The sequence below is a fragment of the Alexandromys fortis genome, unplaced genomic scaffold (genome assembly GCF_014885135.2).
Source record: "Alexandromys fortis isolate MF-2015 unplaced genomic scaffold, M_Fortis_MF-2015_v1.1 scaffold_264, whole genome shotgun sequence".
NCBI classification, from domain to species: domain Eukaryota; kingdom Metazoa; phylum Chordata; class Mammalia; order Rodentia; family Cricetidae; genus Alexandromys; species Alexandromys fortis.
Window position 1 is genome coordinate 1,582,768 of NW_026068140.1, and position 19,522 is coordinate 1,602,289.

The following is a 19,522-nucleotide window of genomic DNA, read 5'->3' on the forward strand; positions in this document are numbered from 1 at the left end:
TACAGGCAGAAAGAATATTGTATACATAATAAATAAATATTAAAAAACGCACAAATAAATAAATGCCATATAAAAAATGCAATAAGAGGGGGGGCTGGAGAGATGGCTCAGTGGTTAAGAGCACTGGCTGCTCCTCCAGAGGTCTTGAGTTCAATTCCCAGTCAACCACATGGTGGCTCACAACCACCTGTATCTGGCAACGTGTGGGCATACATCGAGGCAGAATGTTGTATACATAATAAATAAATAAATCTTTAAAAAAATGCAATAAGAGAAAAAAATTTCTTAAAATGAGCATCAATGTTTTGCCTGCGTGTATGTATGTTGATATCAGGGTGTGCTGGATCCCCTGGAACTGGGGTTCCGGACCATCGTGAGCTGTAGTGTGGATGCTGGGAGTTGAAACTGGGGGTCGGTCCTCTGGAAGACCTACTAAGCTGTCTCTTCAGCACCCCAAAGTCTCTTAAGGCAGCGTGGTGCTACCAACATTTAATCCCAGCACTCCAGAGGGAAGGGCAAGGGGATATTGGTCTGCCTGGTATAAAGGGTAAGTTGAAGTATTGGGTATTACTGGTGAGTGTCTGGAGGGAGTAAGAGAGAGGAGTTGGGTGGTGGTAGTGGTTTAAGTCTTTAATCCCAGCACTTGGGAAACAGAGGCATGTGGATCTCTGTGAGTTAAAGACCAGCCTGGTCTACAGAGAGAAGAGTTGAAGGAGAATCTGATTCAGATAAATTGTATACATTTATGGAATTGTCAAAGAAATTAAAGGTAAACCGGGTAATGATGGCACACACCTTTAACCAAGCACTTGGGAGGCAAAGACAGGAGGATCTCAGTGAGTTCGAGACCAGCCCGGTCTACAAAGTGAGCTCCAGGAAAGCCAGGACTGTTGCACAGAGAAACCCTGTCTCAAAACAAACAAACAAACAAAACCAACCAAACAAATAAATAAAACGTATTCTAACAAAAAAGCTTCGACTCATTTATCTTTGTATGAATCCAGTCTAGTGTTGCTTGTTTTAATTTAATTTTTTTCTTTCTTTTTTTAAATTTTTTTAATTATTTATTTTTATTTTATGTATGTTCGTATTTTGCCTGCATGTATGTCTGTGTAAGGGCATTCAATTTCCCAGAACTTGAGCTACAGACAGTTGTGAGCTGCCATGTGGGTGCTGGGACTTGGACCCTGGTCCTCTAGAAGAGTAGTCAGTGCTCTTAACTCCTGAGCCATCTCTACAACCCCCTTAAAGTGTTGTTTTAGTAATGGTTGGAATTGGTGATTTTTTTTCTGTTACTGTGAAACACCATGACCAAAGACAACTTGAGAAAAAGTTGATTTTGGCTTATAGATTCAGAGGGATATGAGAAATCTGTTGTAGCATGCAGGTTGAGAGCTCACATCCTTTCAAAAGCAGAGATGGGGGCTAGAGAGATGGCTCAGTGGTTAAGAGCTCCAGTTGACAGGGCAGTAGTGGTGCATGCATTTAATCCCAGCATTGGGGAAGCAGAGGCAGGAGGATCTCTGTGAGTTTGAGGCCAGATTGGTCTACAGAGGGTGTTTCAAGACAGTCAAGAATATTACACAGAGAAACCCTGTTTCAAAAAACAAAAAGATAAAATCTACACAATTAATAAGAAAAAGGAAGGGCTGGAAAGATGGCTCAGAAGAGCACAGGTCCTAAATTTAGTTCCCAGCAACCACATGGTGGCTCATATGTAATGAGATCTGGCGCCCTCTTCTGGCCTGCAGGCACTCATGCAGACAGAGCATTGTATACATAAGAAATAAACCTAAAAAAAAGAGAAAGTAAAATAGAAAGAATGTGAATCAGCTCCAGAAGAGGCAGCTGCTGCCTTAGCTCCTCTCCTCTCCTTTCTTCCCCCCACCCCGTTTCTCTCTCTCTCTCTCTCTCTCTCTCTCTCTCGCTCTCGCTCTTCCTTTTGCCTCTTCCCACCTCCCCTTAACCCACTAAATAAATACCCACTTTCTCTGCCTGGAGCATCTGTCTCTCACTCACCCTGCAGCTCCCTGCCTGAGACCTGAAGGCCCTAGGGAATCCGCAGCATTTTGTTTTTACCATAACAGATGGCACTCACCTTTAATTCCAGCACTTGGGAGGCAGAGGCAGGAGGATCTCAGTGATTTCGAGCCCAGACTGGTCTACAGAGAGAGTTCCAGGACAGCAAGAACTACACAGAGAAACCTTGTCTTTAAAAACAAAAAAGAATTTATTTGTATAGTTGAAATCTATCATTTGAAGTGTAGTTCCTGCAGAGGTCAGAACTAGTTTCCTGACAGCACAGAGCTCTCAGTAATACTTTCATTTTTTTCCTGTTTGTCCTATTTGTTTAGTGACCAGAGGATTTTATTCAGGGGCATGAAAGTAGGAGGAACTGAAGAGGTAAGATCTGACTTCCCTGGCCTCCTCTTTACTGAAAATAGAAACTAATTTTTTTTTTTTTCGAGACAGGGTTTCTCTGTGGCTTTGGAGCCTGTCCTGGAACTAGCTTTTTGTAGACCAGGCTGTTCTCGAACTCACAGAGATCCGCTTGCCTCTGCCTCCCAAATGCTGGGATTAAAGGCGTGTGCCACCACCACCCGGCTGAGAAACTAATTTTGTATATTTGTTTTTGAGACAGGGTCAGATTATGTTGCTCCAGTTGTCCCAGCACTCACTTTGTAGTCCAGGCTGGCCTGGAACTCACAGAGATCTGCCTGCCTCTGCCCTCACACCTTTTGGGATTAACAGTGTGTGGACTATCCAGTTATAGTAATTTGTTTTTGAGACAAGGACTCACGTATCTCAGATTGGTCTCAAACTTACTATAATCTTAAAGTCCCAGTCTCCCAAGTTGATTAATGTTTTCTTTTGGTATGCATTTTATAAAAGCAGAGTTGAGGCCTAATACAGTTTAATGTGACCTTTAAACTTGATAGTTAAGAGAGAGACACTCCAAAGGGAAGACACACCAAGGGCATGAGTGTTGTCTATGAGAAACGTATTTTTTCTTGTTTGTCTTACTGATTTATATGTTTTTTAAACAAGTTCCCACCATGGATCTCTGAGTTGCCTGGAACTTACTATGTAGGCCAGGCTGGCCTTGAATTCTCAGAGATCACCTGGCTTTGTCTCTTGAATGCTACAATTAAAGGCATATACCACCACACTCCACACTTAGATTTTTAAAACAAACAAACAAGCCGGGCGGTGGTGGCGCAGGCCTTTTATCCCAGCACTCCGGAGGCAGAGGCAGGCGGATCTCTGTGAGTTTGAGACCAGCCTGCTCTACAAGAGCTAGTTCCAGGAGAGGCTCCAAAACCACAGAGAAACCCTGTCTCAAAAATCCAAAAAAAAAAAAAAAAAAAAAAAGGGGGGGGCTGGAGAGATGGCTCAGAGGTTAAGAGCATGGCCTGCTCTTCCAAACATCCTGAGTTCAATTCCCAGCAACCACATAGTAGCTCACAACCATTTGTAATGGAGTCTGGCGCCCTCTTCTGGCCTACAGGCATACACACAGACAGACTATTGTATACATGATAAATAAATATTTTAAAAAATCCAAAAACAAACAAACAAGCAACAACAACAACAACAAAAAGTCTCTTGGTGCCTCAAACTGTGCCCAGGATGGCTTTGAACTCCTGGTTCTCCTGACTCTCTAAGAGCTGGTGATTACAAGCAAGTGCCATCCACTAGGTTGGAACCCAACCCAGGGCTCCCTGCAGTGTTATAGGTCATCATTCTACTGGTCCCAGTCTTACAGCTCTGGAAAGAAACTCTGATGCGTGGGAAGAATTCAGACCAGCTGGCCTTCAGTTAGCCTCGTCCCTGTCCCCGCATCAGGTGAAGCAGGGAGTGGTTCTCTTTGTTTCCTGAGTTATCTGCTTTACTCCTTACCGTCCTGCCCCATTCTTCCACAGGCTCTCTCTGTCAGTAGTCCTGGCTGTCCTGGAATTAGCTGTGTAGGCAAGCTGGACTCAAGCTCACTGGGATCTGTTTGCATCTGCCTGAGAGCTGAAAGCTTGGCCTCAGCGCTAGTACAGCCAAATCCTTCCCTCTGTACTATGGTACATTTTCAGGACTGAGCTGGGTGATTGTATATATGTTCGTCCCAGGAAGTGAATGTGTGCCTTGTGCATGCTAGGCAAGTATTGCTCTTCCCCTGAGCTGCAGCCTGCTGGTGACCATGGAGGAAATGCCTCATCATACGGACAGAGTCTAAGAGACTAAGTGTGTTACCTGACTCCTAAGGTAGTGTGCCTGCCGGAGTCATCACCCCAGCTGAGCTGTTTTCCAGGCTGCCTTCCATTAGTTTACACACTTTCCCTCCCGTACTTCTAGGATACCCTCTGCCACACAATAAGGGCCCCAAGAAATGTCTTTGAAAGGAAGAAAACCAGGTGGGGTAGGAAATAGGTGGAAACTTTGTATTCTGACCTCGGGAACAAGACACCTTTGGACCTTTGTCAAGTGCCTCTCTCAGCCAAGACTGTGAAAAGGGCCGGAACACTACCAAAGACTTTCCCACTCTAGCCTTTGCCTCAATACTCCGAACTATGCTCTGGCAGCCTACAGAAAAGGGGCGGTATAGCCGGGCGATGGTGGCGCACACCTTTAATCCCAGCGCTCGGGAGGCAGAGGCAGGCGGATCTCTGCGAGTTTTAGATCAGTCTGGTTTACAGAGCTAGTTCCAGGACAGGCTCCAAAACCGCAGAGAAACCCTGTCTCGAAAAACCAAAAAAAAAAAAAAAAGAAAAAGAAAAGAAAGAAAGAAAGAAAGAAAAGAAGGGTTAGGTAGAGCTACAGGTGCGGCTTCTAAGCAGCTCACTGCTGCCCCCTGCTGGTACGGGACACCATTCATTGCTGACACTTTTCCTACCTAGGAAGATCTCTTCTGGAAAAAGTTCTTTGCACACTGCTCTGCGCTCCAGGACTTACTTTTCATGAAATCCCTTATTATTCTCACTCACAGAATAAATACTTTGACATTCCTAATGCTCCAACACACTGAGCTTATCTGGACCAAGTAAAGTTTTTGTTTGTTTGTTTTAAGATTTATTTGTGTATTTTGTGTGTGTGTATACATGCATTTGCTACCATGTCTGATGACCTGAGTTAGATCCCAGATGGAAGGAGAGAGCAGAGGTGTAACCCTGAGTTCCACATGTGCATCTTGGCATAAATACATACACTAAATAACTGAATAAAATATAAATCTTTTTATTCCTGAAAAGAAACATCAAGTAATTTCTTTTAAAATTTCTGTGGGGACTGGAGAGATAGCTCAGCGGCCAAGAGCACTAGCTGTTTGTTCTTCCAAAAGTCCTGAGTTCAATTCCCAGCAACCACATTGTGGCTCACAATCATCTGTAATGAGATCTGGTGCCCTCTTCTGGTGTGCAGGCACACATGCAGATATAACACTGTATAATAAATAAACAAATAAATAAATAAATAAATCTTTAAAAAAATAGTTTCTGTGGTTTAATTACCCCTGCCTTGCTATTCTTCAAGTTTAGCACTGGTGGGCACCACTAGGAACTACACTGAAGGGCAGGTGGAACAATACAGTCTGTCCCCCTGGAACAAAGAATATTCCTAATATAAGCCTACAACCCGTAGTTCATCAATGAGTTGCTGAATTATATGAATTGGTCTTGCCTAAGATTCTACAGTTCAATAACCAAAAATAATAACCAATCCACCACCCACACTTACTTTTTTGAGGAGTCTCAGGCTGTAGTCTAGCTTGGCCTTGAACTCCCCTCCCCGCACTTCTGTCACCAAGCCCTACTGTTTGTTTTAGTTTGGGTTTTATTTTCTTTCTGTTGTTTTGTTTGTTTGTTATTTTGACTTAGGTTCTCACAATGTATCCCTCCCTGGCCTGGAGCTCAGTTCCACTCAAACTCACAGAGACCTACCTACACTTTTGCCTCTGGGGTGCTGGGATTAGAGGCAAGTGCCCCCAAGCCTGGCTTCTTGTTTGTTTTTGAGTTTGAGACAGGCTCTTAACACGTTTCTCAGACTGGCCTCCACTGACTTCCTCTAGACTCAGCCTCACTGAGTACTGGAATTCTAGGTATGTGCCACAAAACACTGATGGTTTTCTCTTTTTTGACTTTTAACCTGAAGGGACGAGCAGGCAAGCTTGTTGTCAGGGTGCTTGGTAGCCCCTGTCTACCTTGTCATAGTTTTATTGAGTCAGTGAGACCTGACTATGAACTTACCTTTTGACATCCATAGTCTCTTTCCTTTCTTCTCCTATTTTATATTTGTTTTTATTTATTTATTTATTTTTATTATCATTATTTTGAGACAGGGTTTCTGTAGCTTTGGAGTCAGTCCTGGCTCTATTGACCAGGCTGGCCTTGAACTCACAGAGATCCCTTGGCCTCTGTGTCCCAGGTGCTGGGATTAAAGTCATGTGCCCAGATCACGGGAACCAAATCCATATGCAAAAGTAAAGGCCTTTATTTCAGCTCAAGCCTGGACTCTTTTTCTGACCATTGCAGCAGAGAGTGCCTAGCCCAGCCGAGGTAGGGTTTTCTATGGAGGTTGGGGGTGAGAGGATTTTCAGAGCTCAAGGCCCTGATTGGCTGACAGTTGTCAAGGGGTGTCTCGGTGACAGGACTGCACACGGGTTCAAGGACGTCTGGTGATCTTATCTAATCTTATCTAAAGGTTGGGCGTTTGGTCCTTCAGGTACCTCCCTGGGTGTGTCAGTTTATACCTATTCCTGAAATCAGTGCTGCCTGCCAGTAAAACTGAAACTCAGGCCAACTTTTTAGCTGTTTTTTTTTTTTTTTTTAAGTTTTTCAAGACAGGGTTTCTCTGTAGTGCCACCACAGCTTAGCTGGTTTTTATAGTCATGGCAGCAGTATGGCCAAGCTTCCCTCCCACATACAGAAGGGAAGAAAAAGTAAAAATCCCCACAGCAAAATTTCAATAAAGAGAAACAGGTTGCCAGGTAGTGGTGGCGCAGCCTTTAATCCCAGCACCTGGGAGACAAGAGGCAGGCGGATCTCAGGGAGTTCGAGGTCAACTTGGTCTATAAAGCAAGTTCCAGGATATCCAGAACTGTTACACAGAGAAACCCTGTCTCAAAAAACAAAACAAAAACAAAGCTCTACCCCCCCAAAAAAAAAAGAGAGAGATGAAATAGGTTAATTTAAGTTTTAACGAGCTAACCAGAAACCAGCCTAAACTAAGGCCAAGCAGGCAAAATTAAGTTTCTGTGTCTTGATTTGGTTGATGGCCCAAAAGAAAAAGTATCTCTTTCCTTAGCTTTTTTGAATCTCTGCCCAACTACTACCAACTTGCACCCTCCCTGTAAGAGACAAAGGGATGAAAGGCACGTGGCAGTGGCACACACCTGTAATCCTGACAGAGGCTGGAGGATCGTGACAGAGGCCTGGCCTCTCACCTGGGTACCCTGTCCTTTTCAGAGACAAGCCCCGCCCACTCCCCCACCCTCCACCGGATCTCTGCCTCCTTCAGCCTGCAGGCTGAAGTCCCTCTTCTGAAGTAGCTCTCTTCTCTTCTCTTCTCTTCTCTTCTCTTCTCTTCTCTTCTCTTCTCTTCTCTTCTCTTCTCTTCTCTTCTCTTCTCTTCTCTTCTCTTCTCTTCTCTTCTCTTCTCTTCTCTTCTCTTCCTTCTCTTCTCTTCTCTTCTCTTCTCTTCTCTTCTCTTCTCTCTCTCTCTCTCTCTCTCTCTCTCCACTCTCCCCTTCCTCTCTTCTTCTCTCTCTCTCCATTCTCCCCTTCCCCTTCTCTTTCCCTTTCATAACTCACTAAATAAACTCCATACCCAAACTCTTTCTCTGCAAGGCCCATCTGTCTGTTTCTCACCTGCTGAGGTCTCCCCAAGGGGGACCCATCGAGTTCTCTGGGGACTAGACCTACCCCCCCACATGCACCATGTGCTTAAAAAGAATAATAGGATCTGAAATTCTGTCATCCTTAGCCATATAGTCATATACAGGAGGCTCTCTATCAAAACAAAACAAATACCCCGCTGATGTCATGTGGTTGTCTATGCCTTTAATCCCAGAAGGTGAATCTCTGAATTTGAAGCCAGACTGGTGTACATAGTCCTAGGACAGTCAGAGCTAAATAATAAATGTGTATCAAAATGAACAACAAAAAAACTGGGTGCCACATGCCTTTTCTCTTTTAACAAACTATATTTATTTGTTTTTTTGTCCTTTGAAAAGGGTTTCTCTGTAGCTTTCAAGCCAGTCCTTGAACTCCCTCTGTAGACCAGGCTGACCTTGAACTCGCAGAGATCTGCTTGCCTCTGCCTCCCAAGTGCTGGGATTAAAGGTGTGAGCCAGAACTGACACGCAATTTTTTTAATGTGCATTGGTGTTTTGCCTGATGCACATCTGTGTGAAGATGTTTGATCTCCTGGAACAGGAGTTACAATTGTGACCTGCCATGAGCTGCCCTGTGGGTGCTGGGAATTGAACCTGGGTCCTCGGAAGAACAGCCAGTGCTCCTAACCACTGAGCCCTCTCTCTAGCCCCAGGTGACTCGTACCTTTAGTATCAGCATTAAGGAGGTAGGTGCATGCAGATCTGACAGATCTTTGAGACCAGCCAGGGCTGGTGAAACCTTATATATCTCAGAGGAGCAGCAGCCAGAGAGGAGGAGTGGTCTGTCACCAGGGAGGTTTCATGATTCTGTCCTTGAGAGTCAGGCTAGTGTTCTCCCCCAGACCCTACAATTGCTGCAGCTGCCCAATTTTGCTCTCTCTTGGCTCTGGCTGTCCTAAATACTAGACACTGTGCAGTAGGGCACATCAGAGGTCCCAATCTGGCCCTTTGTAACCTAATAACTCCTGCAGCGTTGTCCAGTAATTTTGGATCCCTAAGGTCTCCTTTTGAGGCAAGAAAGGCCCAACGAGAGGTTCAAGGGGTGTGGGGTAGGGCGGAGATAGCTGTGGTGATATCTATGGGTGTGTTGGCTCTCTAAGACTCAGCCCTGTGGTTCCTGTGTCGCCATGAATGCCCATGGGTATGACTGTGGCATGTGGTGTATGCCTATGTCAGTGTGTGTGTGTCAGGGCAGGGGCTCCCTGTGGTGTGCAAATGTATTGGGAGGGGGTAATGGTGAGAGTCTGGCTCCTTTGCCTCCACCCCCATCGCCGCTCCCATCTGGCCTTGATCAGCGGGTCCCTGGGGAGGGAGCCGCGGTTTCGGATACAGGAAAATGTTCCAGGAAGCGGCCACTGTGCTGAACCCTGCTCGGGCTCCCCCAGCGGAAATTGTCCAGGAGGGAGGAGGAGAGGGAGTGTTGAGATAGGATGAAGGATGGAGGAGGGAGGCTCTTGGCTCCCCTTTGGATAGGATAAAACTGGGTAAGAGGATGGGAGACTCAGGTCAGCTAGCAGGATCCTACCTCAATCATTTAGTGAAGAACTGGGATCGAGGAAAAATGGGTCCCCTTCACTATTTATTCTTTCGAGATCCTTTTTTATAGCTCTATTATCATGAACACATACTGGGAACCCGGATACCAGTGTCTTGCCTGAAAATGACTTGGCTTGGCGAGGGGCGAAAGAGTCAACCCCTCTCCTCTCCACTCTGAAGGGGGCTTTGAAGCTCGTGTCCAGGACTGGGAGGAATGCCTAATTGGGATAATGGAGGTTAATGGGGCGCCTGGAGGGGGTGGCCACGCTCCTAGATCAAAGAGGCCAGCTCTCCCCCCCCCATAGCTGGAGGGGGAGGGTGGGGCTTAGAGCCAGCCAGCAGGGGGTGCTCTGGCCTCGGAATCATCGTCCGGTGTGTCTCAGGCTCCTAGGATCTACTTTGTCTAGAGCGCTTTAAGGAAAGTAGGATGAGACAATCTGGAGTCCTGAGCTTCTGAGTCCTCTTTCTCCGGTGTTGGGGAAGAGGGAGAGGCAGGCAGTCAGCCTCGGGGTAACTCGATGTCAGCACCTTCAGATTGTTGTTGCTGGTTCCCAAAGCGCTAGCTTTAGATCCAGTTTGGATAAAGCCAAGGCTGAAAGGCTAAGACTCCTATGCTGTGTTTATAAGGGAGGCTGAGAAAGACCCGGCTGGGCATCTGGAGGTTCTGGCTAGGACAGAGGGAAAGGGGCACCGGTACTCCCCCGCCCCCCTCCCTGGGTTGGCCCTCCCTCTCGGGCTCTAATCGGCGCGGCGGCCGCAGCGGGCAGAGTCAGCGCCGCCAGTCTCCGGGACGCGACTCCCAGCAATTGCGGTCAGGACCGCAGATATGCAGCTGCCTCCTGCCCGGGCGCCTGGCCCGGCCTGCCCCGCCTGCGCCCCGCCCCCAGCCGTCCCGCCCCTCGCCAGCCCGCGGAACCCGGACATTGAGGCATGCAAGAGGTCCCTGGCGGCCAGCGTCAGCGCTGGGAGATGCCCCCAATCCAGACCTCACTGCTTTGTCCCTCTGGCTGCAACTGTTTCTCTAACATCCTTAGCTGGAGGCTGAGACTCACTCTTACACTTTCATTGTATGTACATCTTGTTTCGAGCCTCCACGTGAAAAATTCGAACGGTGCTTTGAAATCCAGGAGGATAACCGGTTTACTGAGGCTGGTGGGGGTGGGAGTGGTGCCAGACTCCTAGGGACTCTCATTAACAATGGTAGTGGGGAAAGTTTCTCAGCAGAGGAGAAAAGGCAGGAACGGGAGAAGCAGGAATGATCGTCAAAGGGTCGGGAAATAGTTCTTTAGGAGTCCCGTCGAGTTCAGGGGATTCCTGCTAGAATGCTGAGGGAAGGCCTTCAGATAGGGCGCTAGCCCCTCCCTCACTCTATCCACTAGAGCAGCTGGCTGTCCAGGGCCATTCTCAGAATTGAATTCAGAATTAAAACCCGCGTGTCTGCTCGTTCCTCCTGACCAATCAGGCCGGCTCTCCTTTCCACGTTACCCCCCCACACACACACACTTTGATACAACCACTCTGTTGCCTCAAACACAATTGGTTTGCTCGTTTCCAGCTTGTCCTCCACCAAGGGCTAGAGGTGTCGTCCAGTGGTTGATAAAGGTGCAGTTCAGTAGTACGGTGCAAGACCCTGGGCTTGAGTTCTAGCTCAGGTGGGCGGCCCGCACATTACTAGGTTTTGTGGATTTTTTAAACATTATTTTTATTTGGGGTGGTTGTATTGTACCACAGCACCTGTGTGGAGGTCAGAGAATAACTTTCAGGTGTCCATGGGTCAAAGGGGAGGAACTATGGTTTGATGGCAGGTACTTACCCACTGAGTCCTGTTTCTAATTTTAACAACCCTGGAAGTTGAGTGTCTTGATTACCCTTTGTACAGAAGAGGCACATTGGACATCATAGGTTAAACAGTTTGCCCAGGCTTGCACCACACTAAACAGCTGATTGACCCAGAATGTCTGGCTCTAGACCCTACTTCATTCTCATCCCTGCAGGCAGAGCCATCTTTCTATGTTGACCTTGGAATCGAGTTCAGATACCTTGCAGGGCTGATGAGACATTTTCCACCATACCCCCACGCCCACCCCCACTTTTCGCTCTCCAGGCCTGGGGCAGGACCCAGGGAATTTGCACTTGTGAAACAACTACCATGGACCTACAGCGAGCACCCACCACCACCCTTTGTGTGTGTGTGGCAGAGTTTTACAAAACTGCCTAGGAGCCTGGTGACCCTCCTGCCACAGTGTCTGGAGTAGCTGGGAATACGGGCTTGTGCCACCAGCCCTAGCTCAGCCTCCTTGATGCCTCTGTTCACATCAGCATCACAACGGTGACCCTGGGACTCTGCGCATTTGCAATCTTTCTACTTTGTTGATGTTGTTTATGGGATAAAAGTTTGTTGATGTTGTTTGTGGCCTGGAATTCAAAACCATATTCTTGCCTCTGCCTCCCATCCCAAATGTTGGGATTACCAATGTATTCCACCGTGCCCAGCCAGACCAATCCTTATTTTTATTTAGCCTTCCCTTCTCTATCATCACCTCCTTCCATTTTTTTCCTTCTTTCCTCTGGTAGATTTTTTTTTTTTTTTGTCTTGCTTTGTTTTGTTTTTCAAGTCAGGATTTTTCTGTGGCTTTGGAGCCTGTCCTGGAACTAGCTATTTATTTATTTATTTATTTATTTATTTATTTATTTATTTATTTATTTATCATGTATACAATATTCTGTCTGTATGCTTGCAGGCCAGAAGAGGGCACCAGACCTCATTACAGATGGTTGTGAGCCACCATGTGGTTGCTGGGAATTGAACTCAGGACCTTTGGAAGAGCAGGCAATGCTCTTAACCTCTGAGCCATCTCTCCAGCCCTGGAACTAGCTCTTGTAGATCAGGCTGGCCTCGAACTCACAGAGATCCGCCTGCCTCTACCTCCTGAGTGTTGGGTTTAAAGGCATGATCCATCACCGCCCAGCTTCCTTGGTAGAATCTTACCACATAGCTCAGGCCAGTTTTAAAGTCATGGCACTCCTACTTCAACCTCCTAAGTGCTAGGATTATAGATCTGAGCCACCACATCCAGCTTTTTTGGTTTCTTTATACGGTCATCTTTTCTTTCAGCCACCTTCCTTGATTCCCACAATATGGACTTAGATTAACCCTGTTTCCTATAGCATCCCATACTCACTCTAATTAAAGTGATTCATTTTCTTTTGTTAGTTACTGGTTAGTTTGTGAGACAAAGAGCTGGACCAGCCATGTTTATGGTTGCAGGATTAAGCCTAGTTCTTGTGTCTCTGCACGCAGTATATGCTCTTTTAACACTTGGTGAATGTTGACCTCTGCAGACTCATCTCAAATATTCATACATCTGTGATCCCAACCATTAGAGCAGGGCTATGCTTGTTCGGCAAGCAGGAGATCCCGGGTTTAATCCCTTGCCACACCACAAATAAAAAAGAGAGAGAAAGGTAAAAACTGGGATGTATCTCAGTTGACGAAGTGGCATGCATGAAGCTCAGGGTGTGATCCCTAACATTGTGTGGACTGGACACCGTGGTCTACCTCTGGAATTCCAGCACTTTGAAGGTGGAAACAGGAGTGTTGGGAGTTCAAGGTCAAGAAACCCAAACTGGCGTGAAACTCAAGTATTGAATAGTCCAGGCTGGCTGGCCTTAATATAAGATGATTTTTTTCTTTATTATTATTTATTTATTAATATATAAGATGATCTTAAATTACCTCAGTCTCCAGAGTGCCTGAGTTGTATTCAGAACTGAATTTTCTTAAGATTTATTTAATTTAATTTGATTTTTAAAAGTTGTTTTGTTTTTTCGAAACAGGATTTCTCTGTGTAACAGCTATGGTTGTCCTCTACAGACTAGGCTGGCCTCTAACTCATAGAGATCCGCCTGACTTTGCCTCCTGAGTGCTAGGATTAAAGATATGTGCCACCACCACCCGGCTTATTTTTATTTTATATGTATGAGTGTTTTGCCTGCATGTATGTCTGTGTGCCATGTGTATTTAGTGCTTGAAGAGGCCAGAAGCTCAGATCCACTTGAATGAAACTGGAATTAGAGATAGTTATGAGTTTCCAGGTGCAGGGAATCAAACTTGGGCCCTACAAAAGAGCTGTCAATCCTCCTAACTGCTAAGCCATCCCTCCAGCCCTGTGTTCAGGATTTCAAAGTGTCATTTCTTAGCTGGGCATGGTGGCATACTTCTTTGATCCCAGTCCTTGGGAGGCAGAGGCAGGTAGATCTCTGTGAGTTCAAGGTCAGCCTGTTCAACCAACACAGTGAGTTCCAGTAGAGCTAGACCTATGCAGAGAGACCCTGTCTCCAAACCCAAACAAAAATGTGGATACATGCGATTTTATTACTGTGTGTGTGTGTGTATGTGAATGTCACAACAAGGACTGTTGGCAGGAATCTTCTGTTATGTAGGTCTTGAGATTAAGTTTAAATTAGTAGGTTTGATAGGAATTGCTTTAGCTCACTGAACCATCTCACCCTCACCAGTCCTCTCAAAGAAAGATTTATTTTATTTTTAACTATGTGTACATGTCTGTGTGTCTGTGTGTGAACATGAGCGCAGGTCAGAGACATCAGGTCTGGATCTGGATTTATAAATGGTCGTGAACTACCTGACATAGCTATAAAGAACCAAACTCAGGTCCTCTGAAAGAGTCGTGGAAGCTCTTAACCACTGCCTCTCCAGCTCTAAAGATGCTAATAGATTTCACGTAGGATTCCAGGGCATACTTTTCCTCTACAAATAAAAATATGGAATACTTTGTAAGTTTGTGGTCATCCTTGCACAAGGGCCATGCTGATCTCTGTGCTGTTCTAATTTTTAATATGTGTGCTGCTGAAGAGCACTCTAGAGACTATTTTAATACAAGGGCCTTTCCTGGGGTCCTATAGGGTCTTAGTTCAATGCTTACCTGAACATGATAGACACCCAAGGGGCTGGAGAGATGGCTCAGAGGTTAAGAGCACTGACTGCTCTTCCAAAGGTCCTGAGTTCAATTCCCAGCAACCACATGGTGGCTCACAACCATCTATAATGAGATCTGGTGCCCTCCTCTGACAAGCAAGCATACATGCAAGGAATGTTCTATACATAATAAATAAATCTTAAAAAAAAAAAAAAAAGATAGACACCCAAGCAGGGAAGGCTCCTGTGTTCCAGGGCTCCACCTGCTGTCCTGCCCCTCTCTCCCCATGATCCTCTCTCTCCCTGCTCCTTTTCTCTTCTCATAGGCCTTCTTTCAGGTTCTGATCTGTCTCCCCTGAAACTCCTGTTTCATTTCAGGGCTCAAATGTCAACCAAGGAAACTGAGGTTCAGAGAAGAGGGAGAACCAAGACTAAAGCCTTGCACTGTTAAAAGGCAGAAACCCTGATTGCTCTTTGGGCTGATGAGGGAGGGGAACTTGATTAGGGGAGGAGGAGGGAAATGGGAGGCGGTGGCAGGGAGGAGGCAGAAATCTTTTTTTTAATTTTGGAAACCAGAACATTTATTTTATGACAGATTGAAATACTCAAGATGCTGCAACAGCCGCCCTCTTGGGTTTAGGGGTTGTCCTTTCACGGAATCCATGTCTGAATCTTCGGTAAACAATTTTTAGGTGCCTCATCTGCCCAGTCCCGGTAGTGTTTCGTCTCTTAGCCTTGGCACTCCAGTTATACTTTCTCTTGCGCTTGGCAGGGTAGCCGCATTTGCCACAGGTAGACTTCTGAAGGTGGTAGGCCTTAGAGCCACAGCGGCGGCACAAGGTGTGCCTCATGTTGCGACGCTTTCTGAAGGATGACGTTCCTTTAGTCATCTTGCTTCTGTCGCCGAGGCCAAAGAGACTGGAAAAGCCAGAAATCTTTAATTAAAAGAAGAAGAAGAAGAAGAAGAAGAAGAAGAAGAAGAAGAAGAAGAAGAAGAAGAAGAAGAAGAAGTTAGAACTAATAGGCCAAGCAGTAATTTTAAAAAGAAAAAAGAAAGAAATGCAGCCGGGTGGTGGTGGCGCACGTCTTTAATCCCAGCACTCAGGAGGCAGAGACAGGGGGATCTCTGTGAGTTCGAGACCAGCCTGGTCTACAGAGCTAGTTTCAGGACAGGCTCCAAAGCCACAGAGAAACCCTGTCTCAAAAAACAAACAAAACATCAGGCAGGAATACATATTTGTATAAGTACTTGTTGGGGTGGGGGTGGGGGTTCCTTTTCCAACTTGTCTTGGATAGAGTTTGCCAGAATTTTCTCTCTCATGCCGTCAGCTTTGCCTCTGAGTTCCAGACTCCTCGATGTCAAATCAAAATGCTAGACCAGGCACTAGGCAGTGTCCAGATCCTGAAGCCACGAGTAGCAGCTTCCCTTGACCCAAGGGGTGAGCTTCTCTGGCCAGCAGCCTTTGCTCTTGGAAGATCGCATCAGATTAGCAGCTGTCCCTCCGAACTCTTGTCCGTGTCCCTTCCATTATCTACCATATATCTGCCTTTGTTTTTTGTGTGTTTTTCTCTTCTTTATGAGGAAGGGGCACATGCCCTAGCACCTATGTGGAGGTCATCGGACATTGCAGGAGTCAGTTCTTTTCATTCATCATATGGGTTATGGGGTTCGAACTCACGAGTATCAGGATTGGTAGCAGTTGTCCTTCCCCGTTGCACTATCCGGTTTATCTCTGTTTTTGTTTTTCAGGTAGATGCCACGTTGACTCATATTGTACCAGAACTCAGTATGGAGCCTAGGCTGATCTAGAACTCACGGCAATCCTCCTGCCTCAGCTTCCTGAGTGCTGGGATTACAAATGTGTGCCTGTCATCTTTTCTTTCTGAGGTGTGGTTTCACAGTGTCACCAAGGCTGCCCTCAGCCTCCTGGTGCCAGAAACGATAGTCTCCCACCCTGTGTCTTCCTGTTTTCTGATTTCGGGTGCCTTCTCTTTCCTATCCCTATAGACTGTCTGTCACTGGAGCTCGCCTCTGAAGAGGAGGGCTGGGCCTGGGTGCTTGGGGACGGGCAGTGGCCAGACCAGGGGCCCGGGACATGAGCGCAACTTTCCAGGCTTCACTTCCAGGCCCCTGTGGTTGGGGAGCTCCACGCAGGGAGAGTTGAGTCAGCAGGGCCACAGAGCAGGGGGGCAGGGGGTGGGGGTAGAGATGCCTGGGGTTCCCCAGGGCCAAGGAGTCTGCTGAGGCTATCTGGGTATCTGGGCTCCTGTGGGTGTGGGCAGTAAGGGATCAAAGGTCCCTGGTGGTTCCTACCCTAGAAGGAGGCAGAGAGAGCAATGTATAGGGCTGGCCATATCCTGCCTACTCTTAGATTTGTTTGTTCACTTTTTGAGACAGTGTAGCCCAGGCTAACCTTGAATTCGCTGTGTAGCTGAGGATAACTTCAAACTTCTGATTCTTCTGCCTCTACCTCCCAAGTGATGGGACCATGACATTTGCCTATGTGGAGCTGCCACGTTGACATGAGTCTACATGGGTCCACAAGACATATCAAGGTCACCAAATCTGTACATGCGTGTGTATACCTGTGCGTGTTTGTGCTGGTATGAATGAGAATCAGGGAGCCTTAGCGTAAGCATGGTATGTATAGGACGCCTCTGAATCAGTGTGCGTTAGTGTGGATGTCTGCACACTACATAATGTGAATGGGTTCTGTGTTCTCTAGTGTGCTAGTATGTGTACCTGATTGTGTGTTATTCATTGGGCTTGTGGGGTTATGTGTCAGTTTAAAGGGTTCCATTTTCTCCTTTCTGGTGAGTCTAAGTGATCCAATCTGTAACAGTTCCGTGGGAAGTGCCTAGCAGTCCCCTTGATAGAGATTTCAGAGAGAAATCCTGAACAGGTGAGCACAGGCAGAATTAGCTTTTTCACCCCTCAAGGAACAGGGGGTAAAACCTTCCATTCTCTCCAAGTCTCATTCTCCCTCCACCTTTCCAAAAGATGCAAAAAATCATTAGAACTGAAGGCAGGTTCCAAATTTAACCCCTCTAGTTTAGGAAAGCCCACCCTGAACCTCTCGCGCAGGAAGGAGGGAGGGAAGGGAGTGGTCCTTGCGGTTCAGCCCAGTGCTGGCTTTGGGAGATCAGAAAGGCGTCGAGGGACGTCCATCTCAGAGCTCAGTGTCTGGGTGGCCATGGGCGGAGGCTAAGGGCCCCCAGGGTGGTGGGGGTGGTGGATAGAAACCAGATGCCTAGGGGGTTTATACTGGAAGGGCCAGAGCCGCAGCCTTTACCCGCCGCTGCCACATGGCGCCTCTGCCTGGGCTGCCCCACCCCCTGGGAGGTTGGTCGGAGGGAGGCCTGTGACGGTGGAGGAGGTCCTTGGAAAGGGATTCCAGTTGCTGCCCCCAGCCGCTGAGGGTACTGGAGGGGTGGGCGGGGGAACAGGACCCAGGAATACCAGATCCACAGCTGGCTTGCAATGCTGTCTTAACTGAAGGGGAAAAAAAAAGTCGGAAATCAGAGCCTGAGGGCTGTGGGTTAAGGTGGTATCTCAGAGCTTCAAGTACCCCTCACCTGGCTGACACAGATCCTTGTCCAGGAGGCTTGTTGGTGTGCAGCGGCTGCCCACCTGGGTTCCGACCTCAGGCTCTGGTTCTAACATCTTCCTGGATCCTGCTCCTCCTGTTTCTTTTCCTACTATTCTTTGGCTTTGAGTGCATCTACCCCTTCCCACAGGGAGTGGAAAGGCTGACCCTTGGCATCTACCTGCCTGCGAGTCTCTACCTTCTCCTCCTCATCCATCCTTTACTCTTTCATACTCTTTCTTATCCAGTCAGGGTTGGATCCAACTCCCTCTCGTTTCTTTGTTTTTTGAATCTAGATTTCACTGCTGCCTCAGTTTCTTGTTTGATCTACCCTCTGTTTCTCTAATGATACAGGAATTGCCAGAGAGTTTCCTTTTCTTTTTCCCAGTCTCTTAATTAAAACCCTAGAAATTCAACCAATACTTTGTCCTTTGACTTCCCCCCACCATGGAGGAAACTATGAGGTCGTAGGAATGGCCCCCACCACCACCATAGAGGAGACTACGAGGTCATAGGAACGGCCCACCACGGGCACTTCCTTCTGGGCAGACGGGTGGGGTGGCCCATGTAATCATCGGACACAATTATGCCCTATTTATACCCCATCCCCGCCCCCCACCTGCTGGCTGCATTACCCTTCACCTCCTCCAGACCTGGCTATGCTTCTAGCTAGTTCCCTTTCTTTCTGAAGCCAGTGTGTCTATCTTTGTTCCTCTGTGTCTGTTTCTTTCTTTCTTTTTTTTTTTAGGCGGTTTTGTTGTCATTGCCTTTTCTTTTCTGCTTTCTCTAGATTTTGTTTTGTCTCTTTTTTGTTGTTGCTTTGTTTTGTTTTTCGAGACAGGATTTCTCTGTGTAACAGCTTTGGCTATCCCGGAACTCTGTAGACCAGGCTGGACTCAAAACTCGCAGAGATCCGCCTGCCTCTGCCTCCCAAATGCTGGGATTAAAGGTGTGTGTAGCACTATGCCCAGCTTTATTTATAATGACACAGTCTCAGTAAGGATCCTTGACTAGCATAGAACTTGGCCATGTAGACCAGGCTAGCCTCAAACTCATAAAGTCTAGATAGCCTGCCTCTGCTTCTCAAGTGCAGAACTTAAGGAGTGTACCACAACTGCTCAGTTTGTATTTGCTAATCTTTAATCCCAGCCCTCCCCAAGGAAATCAAATTTGAGAGTTGGGATCCAGAACTCAAGTCCTCTGTGAACTCGCCTTCTGCTTGCAACTTAAGCTACCATGAAGGTCCCTACCATCCATTTCTTATTTTTTTCTTTGAAAGGCTGTGAGGACAAAAGGAACAGGAAGTGGGTTCTCCCCCACAAAGAGAAAGTGGGGGCTGCTAGAGAGTGGGGAAGGGCAGGCGAGGTTGAGAGCAGAGGGGTGAGGGATTTGCAGGTCCCCTTCCAGGCAGGTCTCCTTTTGGGACATATGTTATTTAAAAAAATATATTTATTTTTTTATTTTATGGGCATTGGTGTTTTGCCTGGATGTAGGTCTGTGTGAGGGTGTTGGTGGGCCCCCTAGAACTGGAGTTACAGGCAGTTGTGAGCTGCCATGTGGGTTCTGGGAACTGAACCCAGGTAGGTC

At 46.9% G+C, this 19,522-nt stretch overlaps 1 protein-coding gene and 1 non-coding gene across 2 annotated transcripts; both read right to left on the minus strand.

The window, feature by feature from the left end:
- Positions 1 to 14,188: 14,188 nt before the first annotated feature.
- LOC126491228 (U6 spliceosomal RNA) lies at positions 14,189 to 14,290 on the minus strand. Its single transcript, XR_007589342.1, has one exon. It is a non-coding gene; the product is annotated as a U6 spliceosomal RNA (small nuclear RNA).
- A 663-nt stretch (positions 14,291 to 14,953) lies between these two features.
- Positions 14,954 to 15,238, minus strand: LOC126491218 (60S ribosomal protein L37-like). Its single transcript, XM_050126738.1, has one exon. The coding sequence runs from the start codon at positions 15,236 to 15,238 to the stop codon at positions 14,954 to 14,956; it is 285 nt and encodes a 94-aa protein (XP_049982695.1).
- Positions 15,239 to 19,522: the final 4,284 nt, after the last annotated feature.